The sequence below is a fragment of the Cladophialophora carrionii genome, assembly GCF_000365165.1.
Source record: "Cladophialophora carrionii CBS 160.54 unplaced genomic scaffold supercont1.3, whole genome shotgun sequence".
NCBI classification, from domain to species: domain Eukaryota; kingdom Fungi; phylum Ascomycota; class Eurotiomycetes; order Chaetothyriales; family Herpotrichiellaceae; genus Cladophialophora; species Cladophialophora carrionii.
Window position 1 is genome coordinate 3,461,768 of NW_008481828.1, and position 24,375 is coordinate 3,486,142.

The 24,375-nt window shown below is 55.1% G+C and overlaps 8 protein-coding genes across 8 annotated transcripts; 4 read left to right on the plus strand and 4 right to left on the minus strand.

The window, feature by feature from the left end:
* Positions 1–1,282: 1,282 nt before the first annotated feature.
* Positions 1,283–2,206, plus strand: G647_04664 (uncharacterized protein; the record flags this gene model as incomplete). The annotated part of the gene is made up of 3 exons (XM_008729003.1): positions 1,283–1,384; positions 1,499–2,127; positions 2,182–2,206. 3 exons carry the CDS (start codon positions 1,283–1,285, stop codon positions 2,204–2,206), a joined length of 756 nt encoding a protein of 251 aa, XP_008727225.1.
* A 530-nt stretch (positions 2,207–2,736) lies between these two features.
* Positions 2,737–4,262, minus strand: G647_04665 (uncharacterized protein; the record flags this gene model as incomplete). Its single annotated transcript, XM_008729004.1, has 3 exons — positions 2,737–3,602; positions 3,762–3,871; positions 4,015–4,262. 3 exons carry the CDS (start codon positions 4,260–4,262, stop codon positions 2,737–2,739), a joined length of 1,224 nt encoding a protein of 407 aa, XP_008727226.1.
* A 1,022-nt stretch (positions 4,263–5,284) lies between these two features.
* Positions 5,285–8,226, minus strand: G647_04666 (uncharacterized protein; the record flags this gene model as incomplete). Its single annotated transcript, XM_008729005.1, has 2 exons — positions 5,285–7,962; positions 8,013–8,226. 2 exons carry the CDS (start codon positions 8,224–8,226, stop codon positions 5,285–5,287), a joined length of 2,892 nt encoding a protein of 963 aa, XP_008727227.1.
* Positions 8,227–9,028: 802 nt separating this feature from the next.
* On the minus strand, positions 9,029–10,778 carry G647_04667 (uncharacterized protein; the record flags this gene model as incomplete). The annotated part of the gene is made up of 6 exons (XM_008729006.1): positions 9,029–9,167; positions 9,236–9,383; positions 9,440–9,743; positions 9,802–9,834; positions 9,886–9,946; positions 9,994–10,778. The coding sequence occupies 6 exons, from the start codon at positions 10,776–10,778 to the stop codon at positions 9,029–9,031; spliced, it is 1,470 nt and encodes a 489-aa protein (XP_008727228.1).
* A 1,173-nt stretch (positions 10,779–11,951) lies between these two features.
* Positions 11,952–13,951, minus strand: G647_04668 (uncharacterized protein; the record flags this gene model as incomplete). Its single annotated transcript, XM_008729007.1, has 8 exons — positions 11,952–12,389; positions 12,443–13,125; positions 13,223–13,267; positions 13,318–13,370; positions 13,449–13,478; positions 13,528–13,641; positions 13,693–13,763; positions 13,808–13,951. The coding sequence occupies 8 exons, from the start codon at positions 13,949–13,951 to the stop codon at positions 11,952–11,954; spliced, it is 1,578 nt and encodes a 525-aa protein (XP_008727229.1).
* A 3,196-nt stretch (positions 13,952–17,147) lies between these two features.
* Positions 17,148–18,503, plus strand: G647_04669 (uncharacterized protein; the record flags this gene model as incomplete). Its single annotated transcript, XM_008729008.1, has 5 exons — positions 17,148–17,324; positions 17,380–17,484; positions 17,535–17,792; positions 17,841–17,983; positions 18,032–18,503. 5 exons carry the CDS (start codon positions 17,148–17,150, stop codon positions 18,501–18,503), a joined length of 1,155 nt encoding a protein of 384 aa, XP_008727230.1.
* A 1,083-nt stretch (positions 18,504–19,586) lies between these two features.
* On the plus strand, positions 19,587–20,757 carry G647_04670 (uncharacterized protein; the record flags this gene model as incomplete). The annotated part of the gene is made up of 2 exons (XM_008729009.1): positions 19,587–19,965; positions 20,213–20,757. 2 exons carry the CDS (start codon positions 19,587–19,589, stop codon positions 20,755–20,757), a joined length of 924 nt encoding a protein of 307 aa, XP_008727231.1.
* A 1,422-nt stretch (positions 20,758–22,179) lies between these two features.
* On the plus strand, positions 22,180–23,843 carry G647_04671 (uncharacterized protein; the record flags this gene model as incomplete). The annotated part of the gene is made up of 2 exons (XM_008729010.1): positions 22,180–22,341; positions 22,398–23,843. 2 exons carry the CDS (start codon positions 22,180–22,182, stop codon positions 23,841–23,843), a joined length of 1,608 nt encoding a protein of 535 aa, XP_008727232.1.
* Positions 23,844–24,375: the final 532 nt, after the last annotated feature.

Consider the following 24,375-nt stretch of genomic DNA (forward strand, 5'->3'; position numbering starts at 1 on the left):
TCTCATTGGAAACACCAACTCACACCTATGAGGTCTTCGTTGCCATGGCTCCTCCGCTCCTACTCGAAGTAATGCATTTCCGCACTCCATCTACGAAGCCGGTGTGCGGCGTGTCCCATAAGGCTCAACATCGGTGCTATCTACAGACGAAACTACAAAGTCCACGTTGGGGTCTCGAGGCACATGAAACAGTGTGCAACCCCTAATTTCCCAAGGTCCCTCGAACTTAATTCTGTTTGTAATGGTAATGACTCGTCCAGTCAGCCACCCTTGGTGAATACCTAAGATGATGCTATCAAACATGCATCATGCGATCGCCAAAGAGGAGTTCGGGACATTAATGTCAGTCGCCCGTCCCCGCTTCCCCGCCCCGAGAACCACCCCCCACCCCCACCCCCCCTATTTTCCCCAGTTGGACGACACGGTACGAAATAGAATCCCACGAGGAGAACCGGTTTGGGGTTTGCCAGCTTGCCAGCATGTCATACACATGTACTGGGCACAAGAGTGAGGATTCTACTTTTTGGGGCAATTCGGTCTTCGGTCCGTGTTCGCCGACTTGGCTTCCACCACGACCATCACCTCCACCATGCCGGGGGACCAATGGACGGACAGATCGATTAGGGTGCACTGAGATGTAACGGCCTGACGTACTGTACGACGTGCTGCAAAGCCCAAACTCGTCGTCCACATACAATTTACGCCAGTTTACGCATACACTGTACAACTGTCCAAGAACGGGATTGCTAATTAAGACAAGCAGAGTACACGGCGAATACTAGGACAGGTACGGAGTAGGCTTCCGAGATCGAATCACGGTCTTCACGGATTGTGCCCGGGAGAAGGACAGGACCACTGCAGCGCTTGGGTGTTGGGTAATTAGTACTGGGAACAGAAACCACCTTTCGTTCGACACCACGAAATCAGAGAAGATCTGGGATCCGAGGCCCCTGAGAGCCAAAGACTCACCCACTCGGAGAGGATACCAGAGGAGACAAAAAGACCAGGTCTCGAAACGTCAAAGGACCTTGCACGTTCTCTTGTACGACGGTGTCCATCTACGAGTTCTACTCCGGCGGCGTCGTTGGCCATCCTTGAAAGCACCCCCGAGCAGACCGTGCCCACGCCACAAGCATCGCCATCGCCATCACCATTGCCGTCATGACTCTCTCCTTCCCCAGTATGTTCTCCCTCGAGGGCAGAACAGCCGTGATAACAGGTAGGCAAGACTGCACCAGATCAAGACCGTCACACGCCAGCATTGGAGCATGCCACAGCCACCATGCTGACTCCGATCCCCGGCCGGATAGGAGCAACGAGGGGCATCGGCGCCGCCATGGCCGTGGCACTGGCCGAAGCGGGCGCGAACATCATCCTCATCCAAGTAAGTACATGGTACATGATTAGGCAGTCAAAACAGACACATACATACACACTCCCACACACACCTATCCATTCGCCAAGAGGAATCCTGACAGGCTGACACCACCACCACCAGAGACACGGCAGCAACACGACGACCAAAGCCGCCATCGAGGCCCTATCCCCACCGCGCACCGCAACCATCTACACGGCAGACATGGCGTCTCAACGCGACGTCTCAGGCCTGGCCAGCAAGATCCTGGGTGACGGCCACGACGTCTCCATCCTAGTCACCAGCGCGGGCATCCAACGACGACACCCGGCACACGCTTTTCCCCTGTCGGACTGGGACGACGTGCTCCAGGTGAACCTCACGTCGGTGTTCACTCTGTGCCGCGACTTTGGGGCGTACATGCTCGACCGCGCCGGTCCGCACCGCGGGTCCATCATCAATATCGCCAGCCTGGTCAGTTTCTCGGGCGGGTTGACGGTCCCGGCGTACGCGAGCGCCAAGGGCGGCATCGCCCAGCTGACCAAGGCGCTGAGCAACGAGTGGGCTGGCAAGGGCGTCAACGTGAATGCGATCGCGCCGGGGTATATTGCCACGGAGATGAACGAGGCGTTGATCAACAATGAGACGCGCGCCAGGCAGATCCTCGAACGCATCCCCATGGGCAGGTGGGGTACTCCTGACGATTTCAAGGGGCCTGTCGTGTTTTTGGCGAGTCCGGCTAGTGGCTATGTTAGTGGGGAGGTGTTTGTCGTGTGAGTTTGCTGCCGTTCATTCAGCCTGGTGGTGTTGCTAACTTAATTGACTAGGGACGGAGGGTGGATGGGCAGGTAGGGGGATAGACAGGCTGACAGGTATAGTACATCCAGCACGGCATGGTGAACGGTACGGCGAGGTACCTTGGGAATCAGCGCGACCAGTATATCGTTCTGACAGGCGCACCAATGCGTACATAACAACTTCCTTGTCGACATACATATCTATGTTGGCGGACTGGAGCCGTTCACTCGCGGTGGCTGTGAACTACCACAGACGATTGCTGGGAGGGACGTGTAGGGAAACTGGCACTGTTCTGGTTCTGGTTCTGGTTCTGGTACTAGTACGATGTAATCATCGCTGGGAGACTACGCCCCTACCTAGAACCGGCTCATTCTTCGGTGAGGTAGTTCACGTACAAGGCCAGCAACTGCGGCAGTTTGCGTTCATCGCTACGGAGTGATCAACGGGCACGGGCGTTGACAACAACTGCAGTCGATGGTGTTTTCTCCTCGTCACCACCAACTGCAACGGATAAATAGTCGATAGGGCCAGCATATCGGCCAGCCACGAAATCCACAGCCGTGACAGTATCCAATTTCAGCCACTCACCACTCCCGAATACTCCCATCCGGCCCATAAAACTCCTTACATTGCCAATGTCTGGCCGTCTTTGATATCCTCCTCACCGCCTCCTCATCGATCTCGATACCCAGGCCGGGCCCCCTCAACGCATCGACATATCCATCCTTGATATCAAACACGGACCGGTCCACCAGGTAGGTGTTGAGATCCTCCTCGCCGGCCTCAACATTATAGTGCATGCCGAGCGACATCTCCTGGATGACAAAGTTGGGCGTACACAGGGCGACCTGCATGCTGGCCGCCAACGCGATGGGCCCCAACGGACAATGCGGTGCGATGGCCACGTCGTACGCCTCGGCCATGGTGGCGATGCGGCGCGTCTCGGAGATGCCGCCCGCGTGCGCGATGTCCGGCTGGAGGATGTCGATGCTGGCGTCCTGCAGGAACCGCTTGACGTCCCAGCGCGTGTAGAGGCGTTCGCCCAGCGCGATGGGGATGGTCGTGTGCTGCGCCAGTTGGGCCAGGGCCTCCGGGTGTTCGACGAGCAGGGGCTCCTCAATGAACAGCGGGCGGTAGGGCTCGAGGGCCTTGGCCAGCTGTTTGGCCATGGGCTTGTGCAGGCGGCCGTGGAAGTCCAGCCCGGCGTCCAGACCCAGGGACTTGACGAGCTTGAGGCGCTCGACGCACGAGTCCAGCACCGAGGGGGAATCGAGCCAGTTGACGTCTTCGGTGGCGTTCATCTTGATGCATTTCAGCCCCTGCGCTATGCGTGCTTTGGCGGCGACTTCGATATCGTGTGGGCGATCCCCGCCGCACCAAGCGTACACGAACACTTTATTGCGGACCTTGCCCCCGAGGAGCTGGTATACGGGCACGTTCAGCCGTCGACCTGGGGTGGGTGGTTGTTAGGATGTCACCACAGACCAGTATTGGGAGGGTACTCAGCACGTGACAATGGTTGTATGAGATTGTGTCACGTGATGTACGACCCCCAAACAATGCACGTGACCACGGTTTGCCAGTGCACAGGACTGATTCTCTTGCTCACCTTTCAAATCCCAAAGCGCAATATCAATGCCCGACAAGGCAGACATGAAGACCGGCCCTCCGCGATAGAAGCCCAACCGCCATATCAACTGCCAGATATGTTCAATGTCACTGCATCGCAACGGCCGTGTCAGCGTCAGTGTCATTCCCTCTCTCTCTGTCCCCCGGAGTTCTGCAGTCTGCCACCTCGAGGACCACGGGGGGAGGGGGGTTATCAGGGTGCGCGAGTACAGCGTACACGACGTGTAACATACTCGGCTTCCAGACCGACGACGCGCTCGATGATCTCGTCCAACGCGCCCTCGACGGCCCTGGTGTGGCCTTCCAGAGTAGCTTCTCCCCAGCCCACGTTCCCTCTGTCGTCGCAGATCTTGACGAACAGCCATCGAGGCTTCACGCGGAAATACTCTACGCTCTTGATCTTGGCGAACGACTGGCCCGGTAGTTCCGGGTCATGGCCGTCAGTCGCGCCTTTTAATGAGTCGAGCTCGCTCGTAGCCATTGGGTTGGTTTGGTGGGTTCAGGATAACTGTGATTCTGGAATGTGATGTGATTACTGTATTTTTGACGATGTCGAGCCGCTCGGTCGGGGAATGGGACTCAAAAAGCGGAGAGGCCAGGTCAATATTCAAATGCGCGGGGACGGCCACATAAAGGTTCAGGCAGCTGTACGGAGTAATTTGTTGTGTAATGCTCGACAGTACAGGGCTTCACCCTGGCCGTTGAATGCCTGGATCTCTACCACAGTATCTATGGGTACCGTGTGGCATGTCACATGGGAAAGTCGTGTACGGTGACGCTGTGGGATGGATGACGGAGGTGAGTCTCAAGCCGTCGCGTCGGCAACCTCGTCGCCCGCATTTCGCCCGGAGCGAGCATACGGAAATTGTCCCCCACAGAATGAATGCCACAGCGGAGGTCGTGGGGGTACTGTACTCGTATCCCCCAGAGCAGGTCCAGTACTCGAACTTACCCAGTTGGCGTCGTGCCATCACCACCCCAGACCACCAGTGGGTGCCAGGCCGATGGTTGCCCTTCTCCGCTTGTGCCTGTGTTTTCCCACGATATCATCCTTGTCATGTACCCCGTACAGTACCACGAGTACCTACGACGTAAGTTTTCCCACCGCGAGGTAACGAAAGTAATTATTCGCTGCCTCCCGATGTAATGAATGGTTTGCTTTGCATACTTCTCTCAATTTCAAGTACAAGTCGCCCTCCAGAATTGAATATTGGCAATACGCAATGTGGGGGGTCTCTGAATATTGCAACACACAGGTGAGTATTGGACTCAGGGGGAGAGTTCATCCCTAGACTAATAATCGACTTCATGACTGTGCACTGGCCATGTTCGAACGCACAAGATCATGGCGGCAGCGGGGATTGATTGCGACAACGACATAATGACCATGGATTGCTCCTGTTGACAACGAGTTGCGCCGTCCACAAATACGATGCATTGCAAAGCGTCCCGCGGATCTCCTGCAACAACGAAATGACGACCATGGATCCTCTTATACGAATGTCATTGTCGACTCGCTCCGCGCAGCAACATGACTGCATTGCGAAGGAGTCCCGCGGCCTCATGCAGCAGCTCCCACCGCGAATTTCGAAAAGCCGTCTCCAAGATCGTCAACACGCCGACGACGTTGTTTCGGCCGTCCTTGATCGTCTCCAGCTGCTGCGGGGTCTTCACTGCACCCACCGTCTGCAGGAACGCAAGGGCGTCTTTCACCACCATTTCGACTTGGAACTCGCTGCCATCGTGCGCCATGTTGAGCATCGACTGGTTGGAACCGTGGGAGAGTGTCGAGGCCGCTCCCGGTGAGGTCTCGGGTTGCAGCAGGCTCGGAAACGGTCTGAGAACGCCGTCCAAGGCGAATCCGTACGACCAGACAACCAGCGCGGCGAAGTAGAGCGCCCACGGCCGCATCATCAGGTGATCCTCGCGGGCATTGTACGTCTTCCTGGATCCACCCTTGGCAGGTAGGATGACCGACCTCAGGAGCTGCAGAGCATGGAAGACCCCGACCCTCGCACTGGGCCCTTTGGCCCAGTCGAAGAGCTTACATTTGACCCTCTCATAGTCGGCGTTGGTCACGACTTTGCCAAACAGCCTCTTGATGCCCGCGAAAATCTGGCAGTCAAAGATGTCCGCGTTCATGGCGATCCGGCTGAGATGGTACAGGCAGTCGGCCGTGTGTGCCATGTCTTGGTCGCCCGAGACACCTTCGCTTTTCTGCCAGGGGAGCGCCGCCCGCCGCATATATTCGAGATTCTCGTCAAAATCCTTCTTCCAGAAATCAAATGCCTTGGTGAGCGGAGTCCTCCATCCATCCGGCACACCCATCGTCTGCGAAACGCCGAGGCTGGAAACCTGAAGATCCCGCTGGTTCATATGCCACGAGACAGATAGCAGGCCTGCCATGAGGATCATCCTCCCAAAGTTGTTGGTGCGGACTTTGCGACCGGTCAGGATCTTCTTCAGCCCGTCCAGGAACGTTGTCGGCTTGATGCCGTTGGCGTGCAGACTGGCTTCCACGCGTCCAACTTCGGCAGCAGATGTGGCTGACCACAGAGCGTCATCGCAGGGCAGTGGAAGGCGGATCTCGTGCACAACCATCATCGCTGCATGCCCGAACATGGTCGCGTGAACGGCGTCAAGGTAGAAAGCCGCATACGCTGCACGTCGTGTCGCTTCTGCTATGATCCACCTCCCCCACCATTCTTCCGGAGTCGCTGGCGCCCGCGAGGAATCTTGGGTCGCAGTCTCGACGAGCGCGGTCCCGCGTCGCATCAGATTTATCGTGGTGGCGTAGTGGATATGCGCGCGCTCATGCAGCATCCTGGTCGCGTTCATCTTCTCGTAGATCTCGAGTAGGATCAGCGTTTGGAAGACCCAGAGCTTCGCCGGAGGGTGGAAATCGCCATGCATGAAGACCTGCCACCGTAAGTGCCAAGCGATAAAGGTGGCGAGTCGAGCGGCCGCATCTGTCACGGCGCGACCATGGGCCTTGTTCAGAAATGCAGCACCAATGGCCATGACTGCGAGTAGCAGATACTCGTGGATTTCGTCCGCGGAAAAAGTAGGCTGGTGGAGGATGGGCATCTGGGCATGGAAATGGTACCAGTAAGAGCCGATATAATGCTGCATGGACCTGATACTAAGGACGTGCTCCTCTGAATCCAAGTTACCCTGGAATATCTGCTCCCTGAGCTGCCGCACGAATGGATTGTCACCTTCACTGAAGCGGTATTCCATCAATGAAATCAGGGACTTCCGTTTCGCGTGCGACAGTAATGTGCTGTCACTGGAAAGCTCAGGTAGTTTGGTCACCGCTTCAGACTGTTGATGTCCCATGGAGTAGGCTGTATCCAATCCTGGCTCGGCGAAGTAGTTGGAGTAAACTGCATTGCCAAACGTGTCGGAACCAGCGGAAAATCCCAGGCCTCCTTGGGTGCCTATTGAGAATGGAGCGGAGTGGAACGCGCTGGAGTCCTCAAACAGCCAGGCAGCAAACTCGTCTCGGACGGACAGAGGCGAATCGTTCAGGGTCTGGTCCCCTAGGCTGGGCAGAGGGTACGTTGCTGATGCGCCCTCAGAAACCTGTGGGTCACCGATTGTCGGAAGTCTGGAACTGCTTGAAAGGGTTCTCGACCTGTTCAACACAGAGGGATTTAGATTGTCGAACATATTGTCGGGAATTCCAGAGGGTCTTCCGGTTGCGGACGATGACCCCGTAGATGCCTCTGCGTGTACCCGATCGCCGGACTGTACAGGAGGCTGCAGAACAGCGTGAAGATCATGCGGCACAGGCGGCTGTTGGAAAACGTCTGCCGGCATGTGGCTGCTCGTCTCATTCGTCTCTGAGACATTTTGGTCGATAATGGCTTGCAGGTTAGTGACTTTGAAAGTGGAGTCTGTCGAATAAGGTGCCCGACCTAGAGGAGGCGATTGCATCGCATCTGAGACAGCCCTCGGCGTCGTGAACGTGTTCGAGGTTGGGGACGTGGGACTGTTGACAGCCTCCTCGCTGAGTGAAGGGGACAATGGCTCGCGAGTAGAGTCTGGGTGCTTCGACATCGACTTTCTCCGACTCTCATAGTTCTCATGCCGCTCCCTGTGGCGAATGCACAGGTCCTGTCGGACGAACGTTCTGGAGCATCCTGGGTAGTCACATTTGTAGATTTCCTTGGGATTGTCTCCCGCTCGGTCAGCTGAGATTTGGCGGGCCGTCGAGATTTGGACTTACGATTGAGCTGGTGGCGGTAAAGGTGCTCCGCGCGTGAATAATTGCGACCACACCCTGCGTAAGTACACTCGAAGCGGCGGCGACCCTCCGTTCTGCCCGAGCTCGAGCGGCGTCGACCGTCGGGAGAAGAGTTGGTGCTAAGCCCGGCCTGCTCAGTCGCGTGGGGATTGCTAAGACCCGTCTGGTCGAGACGGGGGCGCTTGGGTTCAGACATATCGTGATGTTCCTGCCAGCTCATCGAGTGACATGATGGACAGACGGCGACATGAATGGGCTCACTTGGAAAACTTCGCTGGGCGATGATCGCGCTGGCTCAGTTAGCGTGACGGTGGTCCGGGCTGGAATCGAGGTCGACGGTGGATCGATATGCGCCGGCTAGGAACGACAAAAGGCGATCGCGAGAACGTTGAGCTGTTGGCGACAGGCACGTGAACGACGTCCCGAGGCGATGGCCATGCAGGGTGGATCGATATCGTGATAGGAAGCTGAGCAGCGAGAGATACGGAGTACAGCTGCAGTGGTGGAAGAACAGATCCGCCGGAGGTGTCGCTCTCACACTGCCACAGCTCCTCCAAATGCTCTGGAATTCGGTGGCAAGACGGTAGTGGTACGAGGACTGAGAACTGTGTACGAGTCGTGGTGGCTCGAGGGTGGCGGGGATTTCAGGGTCGTTTGCAGCTGCAGTTGGGCGGCACGTCCTCCGTACCGGCTAGCTCTTTCCCCACAGTCGGCGGATCAGGCCAAACTGCGGGGCCCCTAAACGCCCATAGGCGCCCCTAAGCTGCAGCTAAGAGTGGTTGTAATAGGCGGGCTCTGATGACCCTTGCGGCAAATATACTGAGCAGGACAAGATACTGTGCAGTACCTCAAACACTTCCCTCCGCATCATCAATGTGTGGTCAGCAAATCTGTGCAGAGCACCTCCTGAGGCGCACACGACACGATTCAATTTGAGCCACCCCATGGCCACTCTGCTAAGCGACGCCTTCCACTAGCTGCCGGACGCATCATCCAAGTTACTTCTTCTTAAGATACAGGGTCTGCGAGTTGCAGTATGATTTCAAGCCTCCAACTCCAAATTCCGTGCCGATTCCGCTCTCCTTGAATCCTCCGAAAGGTGCCCTTGGATCGAGCTCGAAGTGGGTGTTTACCCAGCTATGACGACGTCAGACACTTATGAAGCCCACAGAAGAAAGACGATGCTGGGAAAAGGCACGACTTACACGCTGCCAGCTTCCAGCTCCTGTGCCACCTTCGCGGCGCGCTCAATGTTCCCTGACCAGACGGATGCACCGAGGCCGTAGGGAGTATTGTTTGCCTTTTCAATCGCCTCTTCGTCCGTGCTGAAGGTCAAGAGTGGGACAATAGGGCCTATTCAACCCAGGTTAGTTGCGCTCATAGCCACATCTGCGGCTTACACGACTTACCGAACGGTTCTTCGACGACAATCCTCGAATCCTCCTTAGGGCGATCGATGATGGTAGGTGTGATGAAGTAGCCTGGTCCTTCAGGGTTCTTGCCTCCGACAGCAACCTCGTACTTTTCCTTGTCGATTGCGTCGAAGAAGCCCTTGACGCGTTCATATTGCATAGAGTTCTGGATGGGACCGACAAAGACATCCTTCTCGAACCCTTCGCCGACCTTCAGCGTCTTCGTGTATTCGACCATCTTGTCGCGGAACGGCTCATAGATCTTCTCGTGGACGAATATGCGCTTCAAGGCGAGGCAGATCTGGGTGTGTGTCAACGTCTAGACCTGGACAATGAGCACACACCAGGACATGGCTTACCTGGCCTGAATTCAAGAAAGCGAGGGATGCGACCTGGGACAGATCGACGTCAGCTGAATCCTCCTAACATGCACGCCAATTTACCTTTGGAGCAACCTCATCGATGTCGACATCGTCGAGGACGATGGCGGGATCGTTGCCTCCTCTGTGCAATCCATTAGCTCCGGCGTCTGTAGGGGGAAAATGACGTACAGTTCCAGCGTGACTCGCTTGAGCGTCTTACTGCAAGACTCCATCACCTTCTTGCCTGTTGCAGATGAGCCAGTGAAGCTGATTTTGGCAGGTGTAGGGTGAGCAGTCAGCCATGGGCCAAGGCTGTCGTCTCCACTGAGAGCTTGCACAACTCCTGGTGGGAAGAATCTCTGTGCCAGCTCAACCACCTTCAGGCCGCCGTATGGAGTGAAGGGTGACGGCTTGATGATGATTGGATTGCCCGTGACCACACATGGCGCAATCTTCGAGCAGCACAATAACACGGGATAGTTCCAGGGCACGATGCCGACCGTAACACCAAGGGGCGTATATCGCACGAGAATCTTCCGTTCAGCTTCGTCAACAATCTCCTCCGTGGGTAGCTCCAGGCTTGCCATGGTCCGAATGATCTGAAGGGTGAAGTCCACCTCGAAGTAGGCAAAGTGGAGCGGCTTCCCCTGCTCTTTCGTCAACAACTTCGCAAATCCATCTTTCTCTTTCTCCAGGGCGTCCGCGAACGCGCTGACGGCCTTCTGCCTCTCGGCATAGGGTGTCTTGGCCCATGGCTTGAATGCCCTCTTGGCTGCTGCCATTGCCCTGTCCACATCCTCGGGTGTTGAAACAGGCACTTCGTGATTGGGCTTGCCGGTGGCGGGATTGATGCCATGGCGAGTCTTCTCGGTGGAGGAGAGCTTCCCGTCGATCACGTTGGAGAAGGTGGTAAAGTCCAGCCCTTCTGTAGAGGCACCATTGGCGGCGCCGTTCTCAGTTGCATGGGGAGCCATGGTCGTGCCTTGTCGAGCTTAGAGGCAGTTATCCCAAGAGTAGATTAGTTCTGTCGAGGGTCACCCACAGACTATAATCTCTTAGCCAAGACCTGGATCACAGGGCTGCGGAACAGGAGCAGCTGAAAAGTGCAACGGAATGAGTCCTGGGCGACGGTGCCAACATACAATACATATACCTTCCATGTCTCGTATTCCGGGTCACGTGCCGAGTTCTAGGCCTAGCGAACACGGTATCACGAACGGGAGCTGCTCTTGGTTCTTCGTGTGGTCCAATCCCGGGCCGTCCGTCGGGGTACAGAGAATGTCCAGGTGTCATGTATCCAAGGCGTTGAACCCTGGGATGGGTCCTTCGGGCAGTTTGTGCTCAAGAAATGCTGGGCAGCTGAAGTTTGACGCTAAAATCGCAGGGTACGACGCGAATCAACACGGGTTGTTTCCACATGTGTAACATCGACCTCGTAGAGCTTGGAGTCTAGTCCGTGAGTACGACATCAAGGGATGCCAGGAACGTGGATTCGGGGTCAAGTGGCTTCATGGGAATCACCCTGCTGAGTTGAGATGAGCCTCATCTTGACGGGTGGGCGTGCGAGACCGAGGCAACAATGAACCCCAACTGAGCAGTAAGTCAGGTAAGTGTGAATTTACCCCGATCGACAGTGCAGCCTCCAACAATGAGTTGCGGGCGAGAGCCGGAGTCAACGGGTCCTCACACGGCCCCGCGCTTATGAGCGACCGCACATGTTCCGGGGTCGTGACCTGTAAGCGAACACGACCGGCACGGGCAAATCCGCGCTGCCATTCGCTGAGTTCTCACGTCTTAGATGCGCTCAAGTGTTGTAATAGAGGCGCTAATGAACGCTCCAGTCGTTTCACCAGAAAAGACGGCCCGAGAAGACGGCAGCGAGAAAGGTAGTCCACTACTATGTACACGATGGGCACTCAACCAATCCTCCCACGTCGCGAGCCTCCGCAGTCAGGATTCCGTCAACATGCCAAGGTCCCCCACGGCGATTACCTGAAACGGCCACTTGAGCAGGACGGCATCCTGCCTTGACCTGCAGTAACCCTCCGGGTCAGGCGGTCGTGAAGAGCAGCGCGGTTTGCCAAGAACACATCCCAGGAGCCGACTGTGTACTACAGGGCACCACGATATAATAGTTCACTCCTCCCTCATACCAACTTGCGCACATATTCCACAGGGCCGTCGTAGACATGCCTGGCCTGCACAAAGTAGTGAAGGATCGCAAAGAGCATGACTCCGCCAAACATCAAACAGGCCCAATTCATCTGCTCGACCGTTGGGTCGGGGTTTCCTGGGAAAAAGGCGAATATGAAGGCGAAGGTCAGGAACAGGAGACTGAAGGCGTTCAAGAAGAGACCGACCGGCCGGCTGAAGGTGAATTTGGCCGGAAGGAGTGGTTGGTACGTCAATCGTCGCCAGAAGAGACAGCCAATCGAGGCAATGTATGAGGCTAGGATAGCGACCAGGGACAGGGACGTGATGTTGTTGAGTGCAATAGTCGAGCCGATGTTGATCAGCGACAGCAGGCACGACACGACGAACGAGACAATGATACTGTTCATTGGCACGTCCCAACCTGGTCGGACCTGAGGGGCCACGTCAGTATGGTGAGCCACGTCGGAGTGGCAGCAACACTCACATATGCAAACCAAGAAGATCCTGGAATACCCTGATCGCGAGCAAAAGACCATAGCTGTCGCGATGCAGTCGCAGTGATAGACAAGTTGCAGAAGATTGCCATGAAGATCACCAGAGCGGACAGGACCGAGGCGCCAGCGTATGACTCGGTGGCGTTGTAAAAGACCTGTACATAAGGCTGTCCAGTAGGCGAACTGATGACCTCGTCGAGGTTGCCAAGGACAAAACAGAAGGTGATGAGGATGATCCAACCCATTGCGCCGTTGAGCACCGTGGTCGCGATCATGCTCTGAGGAAGGACCTTGGATGCGTCCCGAAGTTCCTCAGACATGTGGACTGCGCCATCTGCGCCCAGCAGGGGAATCATGACGGCGAGGATACCCACTATTGCAGAAAGCCCATTGCTGCTCCAGCCGCCATAGTTGTTGAACGTGGTGAAAACGTCGCTTGCATTTCCGCGGGGACCCAGAACCCAGAGCGTGATGAGCACGCCAAAGAAGCCGAAGATGTGGATTATCAGCACAATGCCTTCCACCAGCGGTAGCTTCTTAACCAAGAAGGTATTGAAGAAGACGGAGAACGATGCCACCGCAAAGGTCAAGAGGGTGCCGTGCCATCTCTGGGGTGTATAGTCGGGATAGTTTAGAACCACGAGACCTTGGATTTGGGTACCGGCCAAGAAAGCTACATCCGTATCAGTAACCATGCATGCATGACAGTCGTAAGGATTCTAGGTTTTTCTAGAATTTGGCGAATCCGCGTCACCGAGGGTGCTTCTCACCTGTATTCGCCGCGCCCGTCTGCCATCCAAGCACGCAAAACCAACCTGGGGGCTTGTTAGATCGTCGCTGCGATCACGGCTCCGACTTGTCTTACCAACAATAAAACTCATGAATTTTTGATACTTTCTCGGCGCAAATTCGCTCACCCTGCAAAGCCGTGTCAGCCTAAGCCAGCGCTCGAAACAAGACCGGGTGAGACTGTAGAGGATCGAAGCTCTCACTTACCAGTGGTATTGGCCACCTGATGTCGGAGCCCTAGAACAGAATCAGCGAGTGGACGTTGGCTCCAATGGCAGCGTCGTACATTGAAGCCATTTCAGCCATCGAGGTGTTCACAACCAGAAAGCCGATCCAGGCGACCAGGAAGAGCCAGATCATGCCTGCAGTTCCACCATTGATCAAGCCGATAATAGACGTGCTGGGTGGATGTCAGCGCCACCCCCCTGGACTTTGGCAATCTTCCACTCACCCCAAAATGGTCTCCCAGCTGGCCATCAGAATCATAGAGAAGCCGAAAATGGACACGAAACGAAAGTTGCGCTATGGCCGTCAGTATACGCATTCCTCAGACTCGGAATACTCACGCGCAGCTCTTGGTGCTTGCCCATGCGGAACATATCCCGCTGGTCATCGACCGTGCCCTTCTTCTCGGGCGACAAATTCGCATTTGTCGACTCCAGGTCGATCTGGGATGTGACCGACACCCCTGTTTCCTTGTTCTGCGCCATGGTGGTAGGGAGGACCCGTCGGTCGGACGGCGCGGATGAGAAGCGTAATGGGAATGAGAGAAGCAGCAGCGCGCTCAAAGGCAGATGTCGTCGCCGCGACTTGGACGAGGGCAGCGCAGGTTCGTTACCTGGTACCAGTGACAGTAGAAGCAGGAGGATCGCGAAGGACGTGAGAGAAGCGGAGTTGGTTCGTTGTACCTGCCATGTGTCAGAGCAAGGTCCAACTGGCTCGGAGGGTGCAGATCTTCACCGTTCAAGGCAGCGTTGAAGCGAGAGAGACCTTGTCCACGCCTTTCTGACGCCAATCAGAGCACACGCGGATGTTTGACACGCTTATGCACATCCCAAGGCGAGTTGAGTGGAGAACCCAAGTCGTCTTCGCCCCGCACCATATTGATAACCAGCAAGGGGTTGTCGTTGATATCTTCCAAGGGGAAAGGTACGGAGTGCAGACTGTGTCGGGAGGAAAGATGCCGTGCTTAGATCGTAGGCTTGAGCAAGCCAGTGCAAGCCACAAAGCGCCCGAAGTCTCTCGTTTCCTTTTTTGCGCGTCGGAAGAAGACGCTTGCAGAAGTGGCTGCGGGTATTGCAGGTGTATCCAATGGCGAGCAGGTCCAAAGATATGAGACTGATGGCTGCTACTTGGCAGTGAGAAATACTGCGAACGCCCTATTTCTCGCGTGTCCAGCACTTGAAGCAAGCAGTTTCATTGGTGCAAGGACGACGGAGGGCCAGGGCAGTCGAGCAGCAAACGGTAAGGCCAATATGGTGGCGGCGCCTTGGAGCCGACGGTACTGTGTATACAATAGCATGTCAGTCAGACTTCGGTCAACGACATCTACATTTCCTACCGTGGCGGCGCAGGTATCGAGATGCTCGAGACTTGTACGAGCCCACGGCGGCCACGAGTGTAAGCTGCATGCTGGTGGCCTCGGGGACCCGACCAAAGTGACAAAAGCCATGAGGCGATTGAGGAGTCGAGGTAAGCGAAGAGTCAGGGGATGCACACTCGCTGCTCCACTCGCCTGCATACCATTTGACAGCGTCCCTACCTCGTATGCACCTTGACTGAGGTGTGATAACAAGTCGCTTCAACGGAGATGAAATCCCAGCCTCCAACTTCGGCAGTGGCGAATACAGCAGCAGCCACTTTCCCTCCAAATCTTACCAAGTACAGTACATCAAGTGGCCACGAGCACAATGGAGGGCCTTTGGCACGACCAAAATGTTCTCTACGGATGTCCTTGAAGCGTCTATCGGCTGGATCGAACTGCGGGCACTCTAGAGTCTAGTAACCACGGGAGGAAGCGACGCGGTCATTCCAGCCGAGGGGATGAGTTCGCGGCTCCTTAGGCTTCCCGGGCTCCCTGGGTTTAAAACTGGTGGGGACTTCGGGGCGTCGCTGGCTAGTTAGCGCCTTGCAGCTTCCGGTCGGCACCGGCACCCATTTGAACAATGGGCAAGCTCGACCACAATCGCGTATTTGACGCCAAGATCGAGGCCATGCCGTATCCGGTAGCCTCTTTCTGCACCTCAGATTCCAGTATTTCCTTCACAGGACGACCACCCGGACTTCTTCGTGGGAGAAATGTTTTTATTTGATGTATGTAGACTGACGTGACAGAATCTAGACGCAGGTGACAGCGGGCTTGACATCCCCGGAGGCTTTCGGTACCTGAAGGGCTAAGCCCCATGTGCTGGAATGTCCACATCAAGACGCCACTCAGCAAGCCAGACCTCCAAAGTCCAAGAAGCTGCAAGCTTTTGCTGTTCCTTGACTTCCAGACTCTCAGGGGTTTTCAGGCATCCGATGTTTCGCTTTGTGCAGCAGAAGATGCAGCCGAACACTGGTGGCTATGCAGTGACTTTTGTGATGCCCAGTACCATGTGAAATTGTCCACTGGCACATCCCAACTCGGTCTGACATCAAAGCAAGGGTCGACGAAAAGCAGCCAATCTCGAGTGTCGGGCAATTCGAGCCTTGTGCTCTCGCCTCTCAACCGATATTGAAACAATGTCGGTCCTCGAACATGCCACTGGTAGTCCACAAAGTGACTTTCACGAGGAGGGGCGGATGCAGCGAGGGGGAATCCACTTTGCACCACAGAGCACGCCGGCTTCCTCGGCGTTGACTGGTTATCCATCAGAGTTTACTTATCTCGGTAACGAAGCGGGACTCGAACAGCGACAAGGCCCCACCCAAGCGCTCGGGGTTGGGAACCCCCAGAACCAGCCCTGTCTGGCTTGGTGGGCACTGGTGGGTAAGCCCCATGCGCTGTCGGACGCTAAGCCGGGCACCACAAACAATGACCATGAACTTTCGATGCGATAATCGCGCCAACCCGTTGCACTCGACCAATGCTTTTTCCATGCTTCATGGTTGCCGAGCGCAGAGCTCACCGATCAACAGACAGCCCACACCCACCTTGCAATCACAGTTGACCTGTCCTGGCGTCACAGGACAGTCAACATGCTGACCAGCCGCTGTCAAAGTCAGACGCGTGCCACAAACACATCCATTCTCTGCGTGGGCAGTCTCTATTCGTCCGTTTGCCTTGTCATCTGCTCACCCTCCACGCAATCAACCCCGGCCCTCAGCCATGGCTTCAGCTCACCCCGTAGTTCGATGATGATCGGCCCCTTCAATTCCCGTCCAGTCGTAGAGTAAGCGTTTCGGACTCTGCTTGACCTTGCTACAGTCCTCTCACAGCCGATTGCTTATCGGACCTTTTCCGGTCAGGCCATGCATCAACCCCGGACATGCTCAGTGACCCCTATAGCGTGTTCGCCGTGGTCCAGGTTTCGCAGGACGCGGAGACCTCTCCCAATGGTCTCTTCAGCTATCTTATCTGTGCCAGCTACATCATTGGAAGCCACAGGGTTCGGAGGCGCAGCTCGGCAAACAGGGGATCTGTGAATGCCATTCAAGAAGCGGAAATTGAGGGCCTGTCCCAGAACGCTGGATCCTTGCAACCTTATACATTCACGACGAACCGCACCTGTCGTCGGTGAGAAAATCCTCATATTTTCGGCGCATTGTTTGATTCAGGTTCCAAATGGCGGCGGTGGTGTGTAGAGGTTGACATTGATATCCTCTGGGTGAAACCCTCCTCCGCGCTCTGCTGCTCCGAAACGAGATCCTCCCACGGTCGGACACCACAACTTGTCTAAGAGCGGACGACTTGCGCTATCCAACATGGGCGACGCTTTGACGGGAAACCGTTTCGCTGAGATCACACCTGATGACCACGCCGGGTCGGTCTGGATCGCCAGTATCCTATGTCTGATATACTCAGTTCTCACACTGGCGTTGAGAGGTCATCTTCGGCTGAGAATTTATGGGTTAGATGATTACATTGCGTTGGTGGCGACGGTGAGAAGAAACGCGCCGAACCTTGCTGTGTACCATCGGCTGATTGTAGCCGCAGCTCATCCAGGTGGGAGAGGTGATCGCAGTCATGATAGGACTACACCATGGGCTGGGCAAGACTCAGCTTCTCCTCCGTCAAAGCGAGGTGACAAAGGCCAGTCGAGTGAGTAGGACCCGTGGTTTGACTGCGTGATGAATCGCTAATACGGCCAGGCTACTTTTGCCGCTCAAATACTGTTCATCCTCTCTGCCGCTGCGGCGAAGGCGTCAACGTTGTGTTTGATGATGAGACTTTTCAATCTGTCAGGACCCAAGACGGGCCAGAAGCTGCGTCAGAGGGTGTTCTATTGGATTGGATTGGCTGTGTTGGCAGGAGTGTCACTTTGGGCCATCCTCTCCATTGTCGCGCTCGCAGCTGACTGCTCGATTCCCGGCTTTATTCGAGGCGATTCAGCAAGTTGCGCTCACCAGGTATGTTGCTCGGTGCAGATATCCCACAAACAATTCTGACGATGGCAGTTTCTTCGCTGGCAGCTGATTACAGCCTTTGATGTCGTGACAGAAGGGGTCTTGATCCTGATTGTGATTTGTGTCGTTTGGCCCGTACATCTGTCCTTTGCCATGAAGTGTCAGGTGGTCCTTGCATTCTCATTCCGCCTCCTGTGAGTGTGAACACTCTGTATGACCGGCCTACACTGACGATATCCCAGGGTTGCTGTACTCTCGATTCTCCACCTCCACTACGTAGCCGAGTATACCGGCTCCGACAATCCTGGCATTGCGATCGTGCCCGTTGTCGTGATACAGCAAGTGCAGCTTTGCTGGTCACTTATTTCAGCCACCATTCCCAACCTGAAATCCTTTGTGAAGAGCTTTAGCAGCGGCTTCGGCATTCAGCTCGATCCTTCACTCACGCAAGCATACGGATCTGGTCGGCGGACCACCAATGGTTACGAGATGGGTTCTGTCAATGGCAGCGGTACTGCCAAATCCCGGTCTGGCGGCAGATCGCATAGCGACAACGAAGAAACACCGCCAGTTCCGATGAAGAACAAGCTCCCCAGCGCCCGAGAGCATGACTCGATCGATAGCGGCGGCAGCCAGGGCAGTCAGGACCACATCATTCGCAAGGACGTGCAGTGGAATGTTCACTACGAAATCGAGCCCGGAAGAGCTTTATGATGCGCTCTATCTGGTCTGTACACTATGCGCGGCCGGTCCAGGCACAAGGATTCTATTTGCACTGGAGTGTACCATGGTGCTGTGAATGACGGATATGGGAAAAAGACGTGATGAGGTCTCAAAACTGGCAGGAACTTGTATAGACATGTGGATGTTTTCATCAATTATGTACATGCGAAATCTAGACTACCAGCTTCGCCGCGAAAGATCCATCTTCTCATTGTCGATGGAAAGCCCGTGTCAATAATGGTTCTACCCGCTCATGCAGGTCAGGGGTTGGAATGGCAGTTCGCTGGGAGCATCGAAGACCTCTGCCCTGTTTTGCATAGTCGCCGAAGCAACTTGTCTGTTGTGCACTACCATAGATACTGATCACATTATCGTCGGACCGTACTCGGCGAACATGAATGAGTACTAGGTAGGTACCTATCGGTCCACCACAGAAGTGCTCCACCGCCTCCTAGGGCTGATAAGATCTTAACTAAGTGGCTAGCGCTCATCGAACACCCGCTAATGGTGCCAGTTAAGTGCCCGTCGCGTACCTTGCGTCGTCTCACTAGCACGATTATGATGCCAGGATGGCGCCCATGAAGCTGTACTCCGTACGGAGTACTTCGTACCTGAATGCAAGTTTATCCGACGCGACGTTTAATCTCGTTCAAGTCACCGGACCGTCACCGTTCCGTCACCTCGCACGACGTTCTTTTGACTTGGCACCTGTTCACTAGGCTCTCATATCAAATATTCTTTCTTCTTGGCCGGTGCCAGAAGCAAGTTCAACGACTGCAGCTGCGTCTCGAACCTACAGGAGGCCTGACTGTCACGGCGGGACCTGCGCTCACGCGACCGCCGCTGTGCAATCACACTGTCTCTTCCCATCAAAGCGTGTCTCACCACTGATCTAGGCCTCTCACGCTCTACCCACATTTCTGATCCGTGAGCTTGAACCTTCGCCTTTCGAACTCCACCACCAGCACGCCGGAACCGCAGTAAGCACGACCTCAATTGCTTCTCCGAAGTGGGAACAACATCGACTCAGCAGCCACGTGGGACTCCTGAATATCATCCGCAACCGCACTTACCATGTCACGGTCCGAACGAGCCGTACCATGCGCCCTGTCTCCGTCCCCTTTGCCGCCGACTTTCAGACTCCGCCGAGCAGGCTTCTTGGACCTCCCTGCTGCAGCTCGCACATGTTCCCTGGCGTTCGATGACGATGTGCTGTTTGGCCGCCTGATCCATCCATACCGGCGATCTTACCCTGCTGATGTTGACAAGTACTGGTACCGCCGGTTTGTCGTGGACTTCTGGGACTGGAGCCATGTGTTCCTCGTGACGACCGGACCTGACGCTGCAGACAAGACCAAGGAGGTCGTCACCGGCTTTGCACACTGGAGTCGGATAGCTCCCGGTCGGAGAGAGAATTTTGAAGCCGGATGGGGACTGACTGGCCTGGATCCAAGTAAGTGCCTTTCTAGTCTGGTTCTCATGTCCCACGGTTGTCGCGACCAATGGTTTCTGGTGGGGATAGGGCATCTCGGTGAAAGCTGCTTCGGCACGACGCGGCATGCTTGCGCGGGCTTTTTCCACCAACCACTCTCATCTGTATGCCCGTTTCGTATCAACGAGCGAGATTTTCACCGCCGGCCTACATTACTCGAAATCACACGGTAGTGGTCCATGTTGTCATACTAACTGCGTCTTCGTAGGGCGTTTGCTCCAACCGCTATGCCGCTTTCTCATGAGATTCCTCGCATTCATCTCGCCAAACCGAGCGGCTTCGAAGGAAGATGAACTCATTATCGAAAGATCCTACAACTACCTTGACCATATATGGACTGGTGAACGATCGGAATCATGGTATCTCGAATGCCTGGCTGTCCATCCAGATTATCAGAGACAAGGCCAAGGCCGCGCTCTTGTCGGCTGGGGGTTACAGCAAGCACTCAGAGAGGGCATCGCCTGCAGTGTCATAGCCGCAGATGGGAAGGAGAGGTTCTATCAGGCTTGCGGATTCAACGTTGGCCCTGTCGGAAGATCCGGCGAAGGAGAAGGAAACCCGCTAAGAGAAGTCCCTGGTGGCCTAGTTTTCTTTCAAGAGAAACGAGGCGTAGTCCTCCCAGATCGCGACTTGGGATCGTGGACGTATGGACATGGCGTCTTTGACTGGGACGACTGGAAGAAGCAAGTTGAGGCCAAAAGGCATAAGATGAGACTGCTTGATGACTTATCCACAGCCTCCAGCGTGCAGTGATTGTCTGCGAGAGTGCAATTCTGCGCCGAAGCTCACAACAATACTCACAATTAGTTCGAATGTTCGGCCCTCGGCGTGGCAGGCAACGCCGTCGACTTCGCTCACACAATATGCCAGCACGATCACCTCCAAAGCGTCTAAGACCCGGAATGTGTCAGCCTCGGATCAAAGTGGTGCCCCTGACCTTTCTGGGCATAAGGAATGGGACTTGCTTCTACTCTAGTCGGAAATATTCCTGGTGTCATATGTCAAGTGGGAGGATGCCGCCGCTCAACTCAAACTGTACAACCATTACGATTCGGCTTCCGCACTTCGTGGCCTGTGGGAGAGTCAAGTTGGTAAGGGCAAGTCCCAAACGACCCCCTACATTTCTGGGGTCGACGTGCGCAACCCCGCGCGATGGGACGCAATGTCCTGAACGGCCCAGACACGCATCAGCCGCACAACATCCACTAGATTGACTCTGTGGCCAACCATAAGCCTAGAAACCAGCAGCCATGCGTGGTCTCACGGGCTGGAGCTCCAGGCGCAACGGAAAGGGATTTATGGATACAGTACACAGTGAGGGGAGGCCATCGATTCGATCCTTCTGGTCCGCGCAAACTCCGCGCCATGATACCCCGTATCTGGGGTAACGGATAGCCGACGAACGCTTATTGGGTTGGTTCAGTTGCCGACGGAGTAGAGGCGTAGGTTCACCCTGCGAAGACAGCCGAGGTTCAACCACAAGTGGAATAGAGCTTGAAACCCTCTACACGGAGACATGCTTCCCCCCAAGTACGGTGTGGTACCACCAAATACCATTCACAAGCTCCAGAACACCCTCATCTCGGCGGCTAGTGACGGAAGAAATACAGTACCGTCGCTCGGCTACGACCGTGGGGTTATGCGTGGGATACGACTTGCTGGTACACCGACCCCCACGAGTATGTCAAAGGTGCACTCTGAGCCTGTCAAAGAGGACTAGGCGACGGAAGTGCAACCGATCAAGTCCGGCCCGTCTAGCTCCCCGGAGCGACAGTACGCCACTAAAATTGATTCGACAATTGCGATTTTCCATCCTGCTTTTCAATTGCCGCCACAGCATTGCGGGGTAGCCGTATGATCTTCAATGACTTCAACAAGACCGAACCATTCCCGAAAGATGAGTGCGGAAGGAATCTTCGAACGTTCGACCCCAGAAATCTGCTCTCTGGCAAAACAGGATACAGGTCGAATGACACCTGCCCAGACCCCACACGGTCGACATCTTTCCAGCTTCAACCTCCTCGACTCGCCTAGATCACTCTTGTACGAGTGAGGTGCCGGAGTGATTTCTGTTTAAATATCAGCCTGACCTCCTTCCTTGCCTGTGGTCTGTCATAGCTCCAAGAATTCCTCAGGATAAGGACAACCGAAACAATTGGAATCTGGGATCCTTCAATGGCTGCAATCGACGACAAGACTGTGAGGATGGCTCATGCCGAAGATGTCGAGTCCGGCCGGCTATCCAAGGACACCATCGAACGCAAAGCTTCGCTGAAACATGCCGACCGGGCACTGGCGATTGTAGGAGATGAGAGAGTGGAATTAACCGAGGAAGATGTAAGTCTTTCCTAGGTGGATCTTGCCGACTGACTTTGTGCTAACATCATCGTCAGAACAAACGTATTCGACGCAAGACGGACAGAACGATTCTTGTTATTCTAGTATGGGTCTATTTCCTCCAGATCCTCGACAAAACCGTGCTCGGTTACGGCGCTCTCTTTGGCATGACCACCGATACCGGCCTCACCGGCGACCAGTACTCGTTCCTGGGGTCTATTGCTCCTATCGCACAACTCGCGTGGCAACCTTTCTCATCCTTCTTGATTGTCCGAGTGCCGCACCGCATCCTCATGCCGACACTTTGCCTTGGATGGGGAATTGCTCAAGCCTCCATGGCAGCCTGCCATAATTACCCCTCACTGTTGGCTGCTCGTTTCTTCCTCGGGCTGTTCGAGGCCGGCTGTCTCCCGCTCTTCAGCGTGGTCACAAGCCAGTGGTACCGTCGAGCGGAGCAACCGCTCCGTGTTGCGGCTTGGTATGGCACAAATGGTCTCGCGACAATCGCTGCGTCAGCATTTTCGTACGGACTCGGAAGCATCAAGTCCAGTGTGCTTCAGGAATGGCAGATCATCTTCCTCTTTGTAGGGCTTGTCACCATCGTCACCGCACCGGTTATCTACTATTTCCTCGACAACGATATCCCGTCAGCGCGCTTCTTGACAGAGCACGAGAAGGCACAGGCCATCGAACGCCTCCGAGCCAACCAAACCGGCACCGGCAACCGGGAATTCAAGTGGTCGCACATTGCCGAATTAGCATTGGAACCCAAGACATACCTCTGGATCGGCCTTTCCCTGCTTCTCAACGTGGGAGCTGCCGTGACCAACACCTTCGGGCCACTCATTCTCCAGGGTGTTGGCTTCGACAAGTACAAAACGTCATTGTTGAACATGCCGTTCGGTGCAATGCAGTTTATCGTCATCCTGCTCGCGTCCTGGGCGGCACAAAAGGCAAAACTAAAGTCGTTCGTGCTTGCAGGACTCATGCTTCCCGTGATTGCCGGCCTTGCCGTCCTTTATGTCCTTCCACGGGAGTCGAGCGCCACTGCAGGACTGTTGGTGGCCTACTATCTCCTCGCCTTCCTTTTCGGCGGCAATCCGCTCATTGTCTCCTGGATCGTCGGCAACACCGCTGGCAGCACGAAGAAATCCGTCATCATGTCCCTCTACAACGCCGGATCTAGTGCCGGCAACATCGTCGGCCCCTTACTGTTCAACAAGAAGGACGCTCCGGCGTATCATCCCGGCCTGCGCAAGGTCCTGGCCATCTTCGTCACCATGTTCGCCGTGGTGCTGATCCAGCTGGCCAACCTGTTCTTCCTGAACAAGATGCAATCCAGGCGACGGGTCAAGAACGGCAAGGCCGCAAAGATCAAGGATCACTCCATGGAGGACAAATACGTCCCGATGGACGAGACCGACAATGGACGCAGACTGGGTGACAATGCGTTCCTGGATCTGACGGATGGGAAGAATGATGAGTTCACGTATATTTACTAATGGTGGAGAAGAGCATACATAGCAGACATAGAAGTTTTCACGTTGTACTTTAAGTGCTTAGTACTTAATAGTACATCTTAGTACTATGCACTTTGAATTTAAAGTACATTCACCCTGAATCGATGCTGTTTCCATGCTGTGTCAACCCTGTCGGGTGCCGTTCTATACTACTAGTAGGTAGGTAACTGGTCCACTACGGTCGCGGTCTCGGTGATGGTATTTAGTGTCCATCCGGTATTAGTTTTCGAGGTACTCGTATCAAGGTGAATTTCGGTTCTTCTCCTTTTAGAGGATGGAGTACTTATATTATACAGTAGAGTACTGTCAGCGCTGCTCCTTTCGACTAACCGGTAAGGGTCAGGTCTCCAGTCACAATGCTCGAGTAGGGGTATGGGGGATACGACACAGGGGCGAGGTATAGCAGACGGCTAGGTGTGACAAGATACTCAAAGGTGGGTCTGAGTAGATGACATGAGTTGGCTACGAAAGAGTGTAACTAGACTGTCTGACAATGAGCGTATATATACCCGTG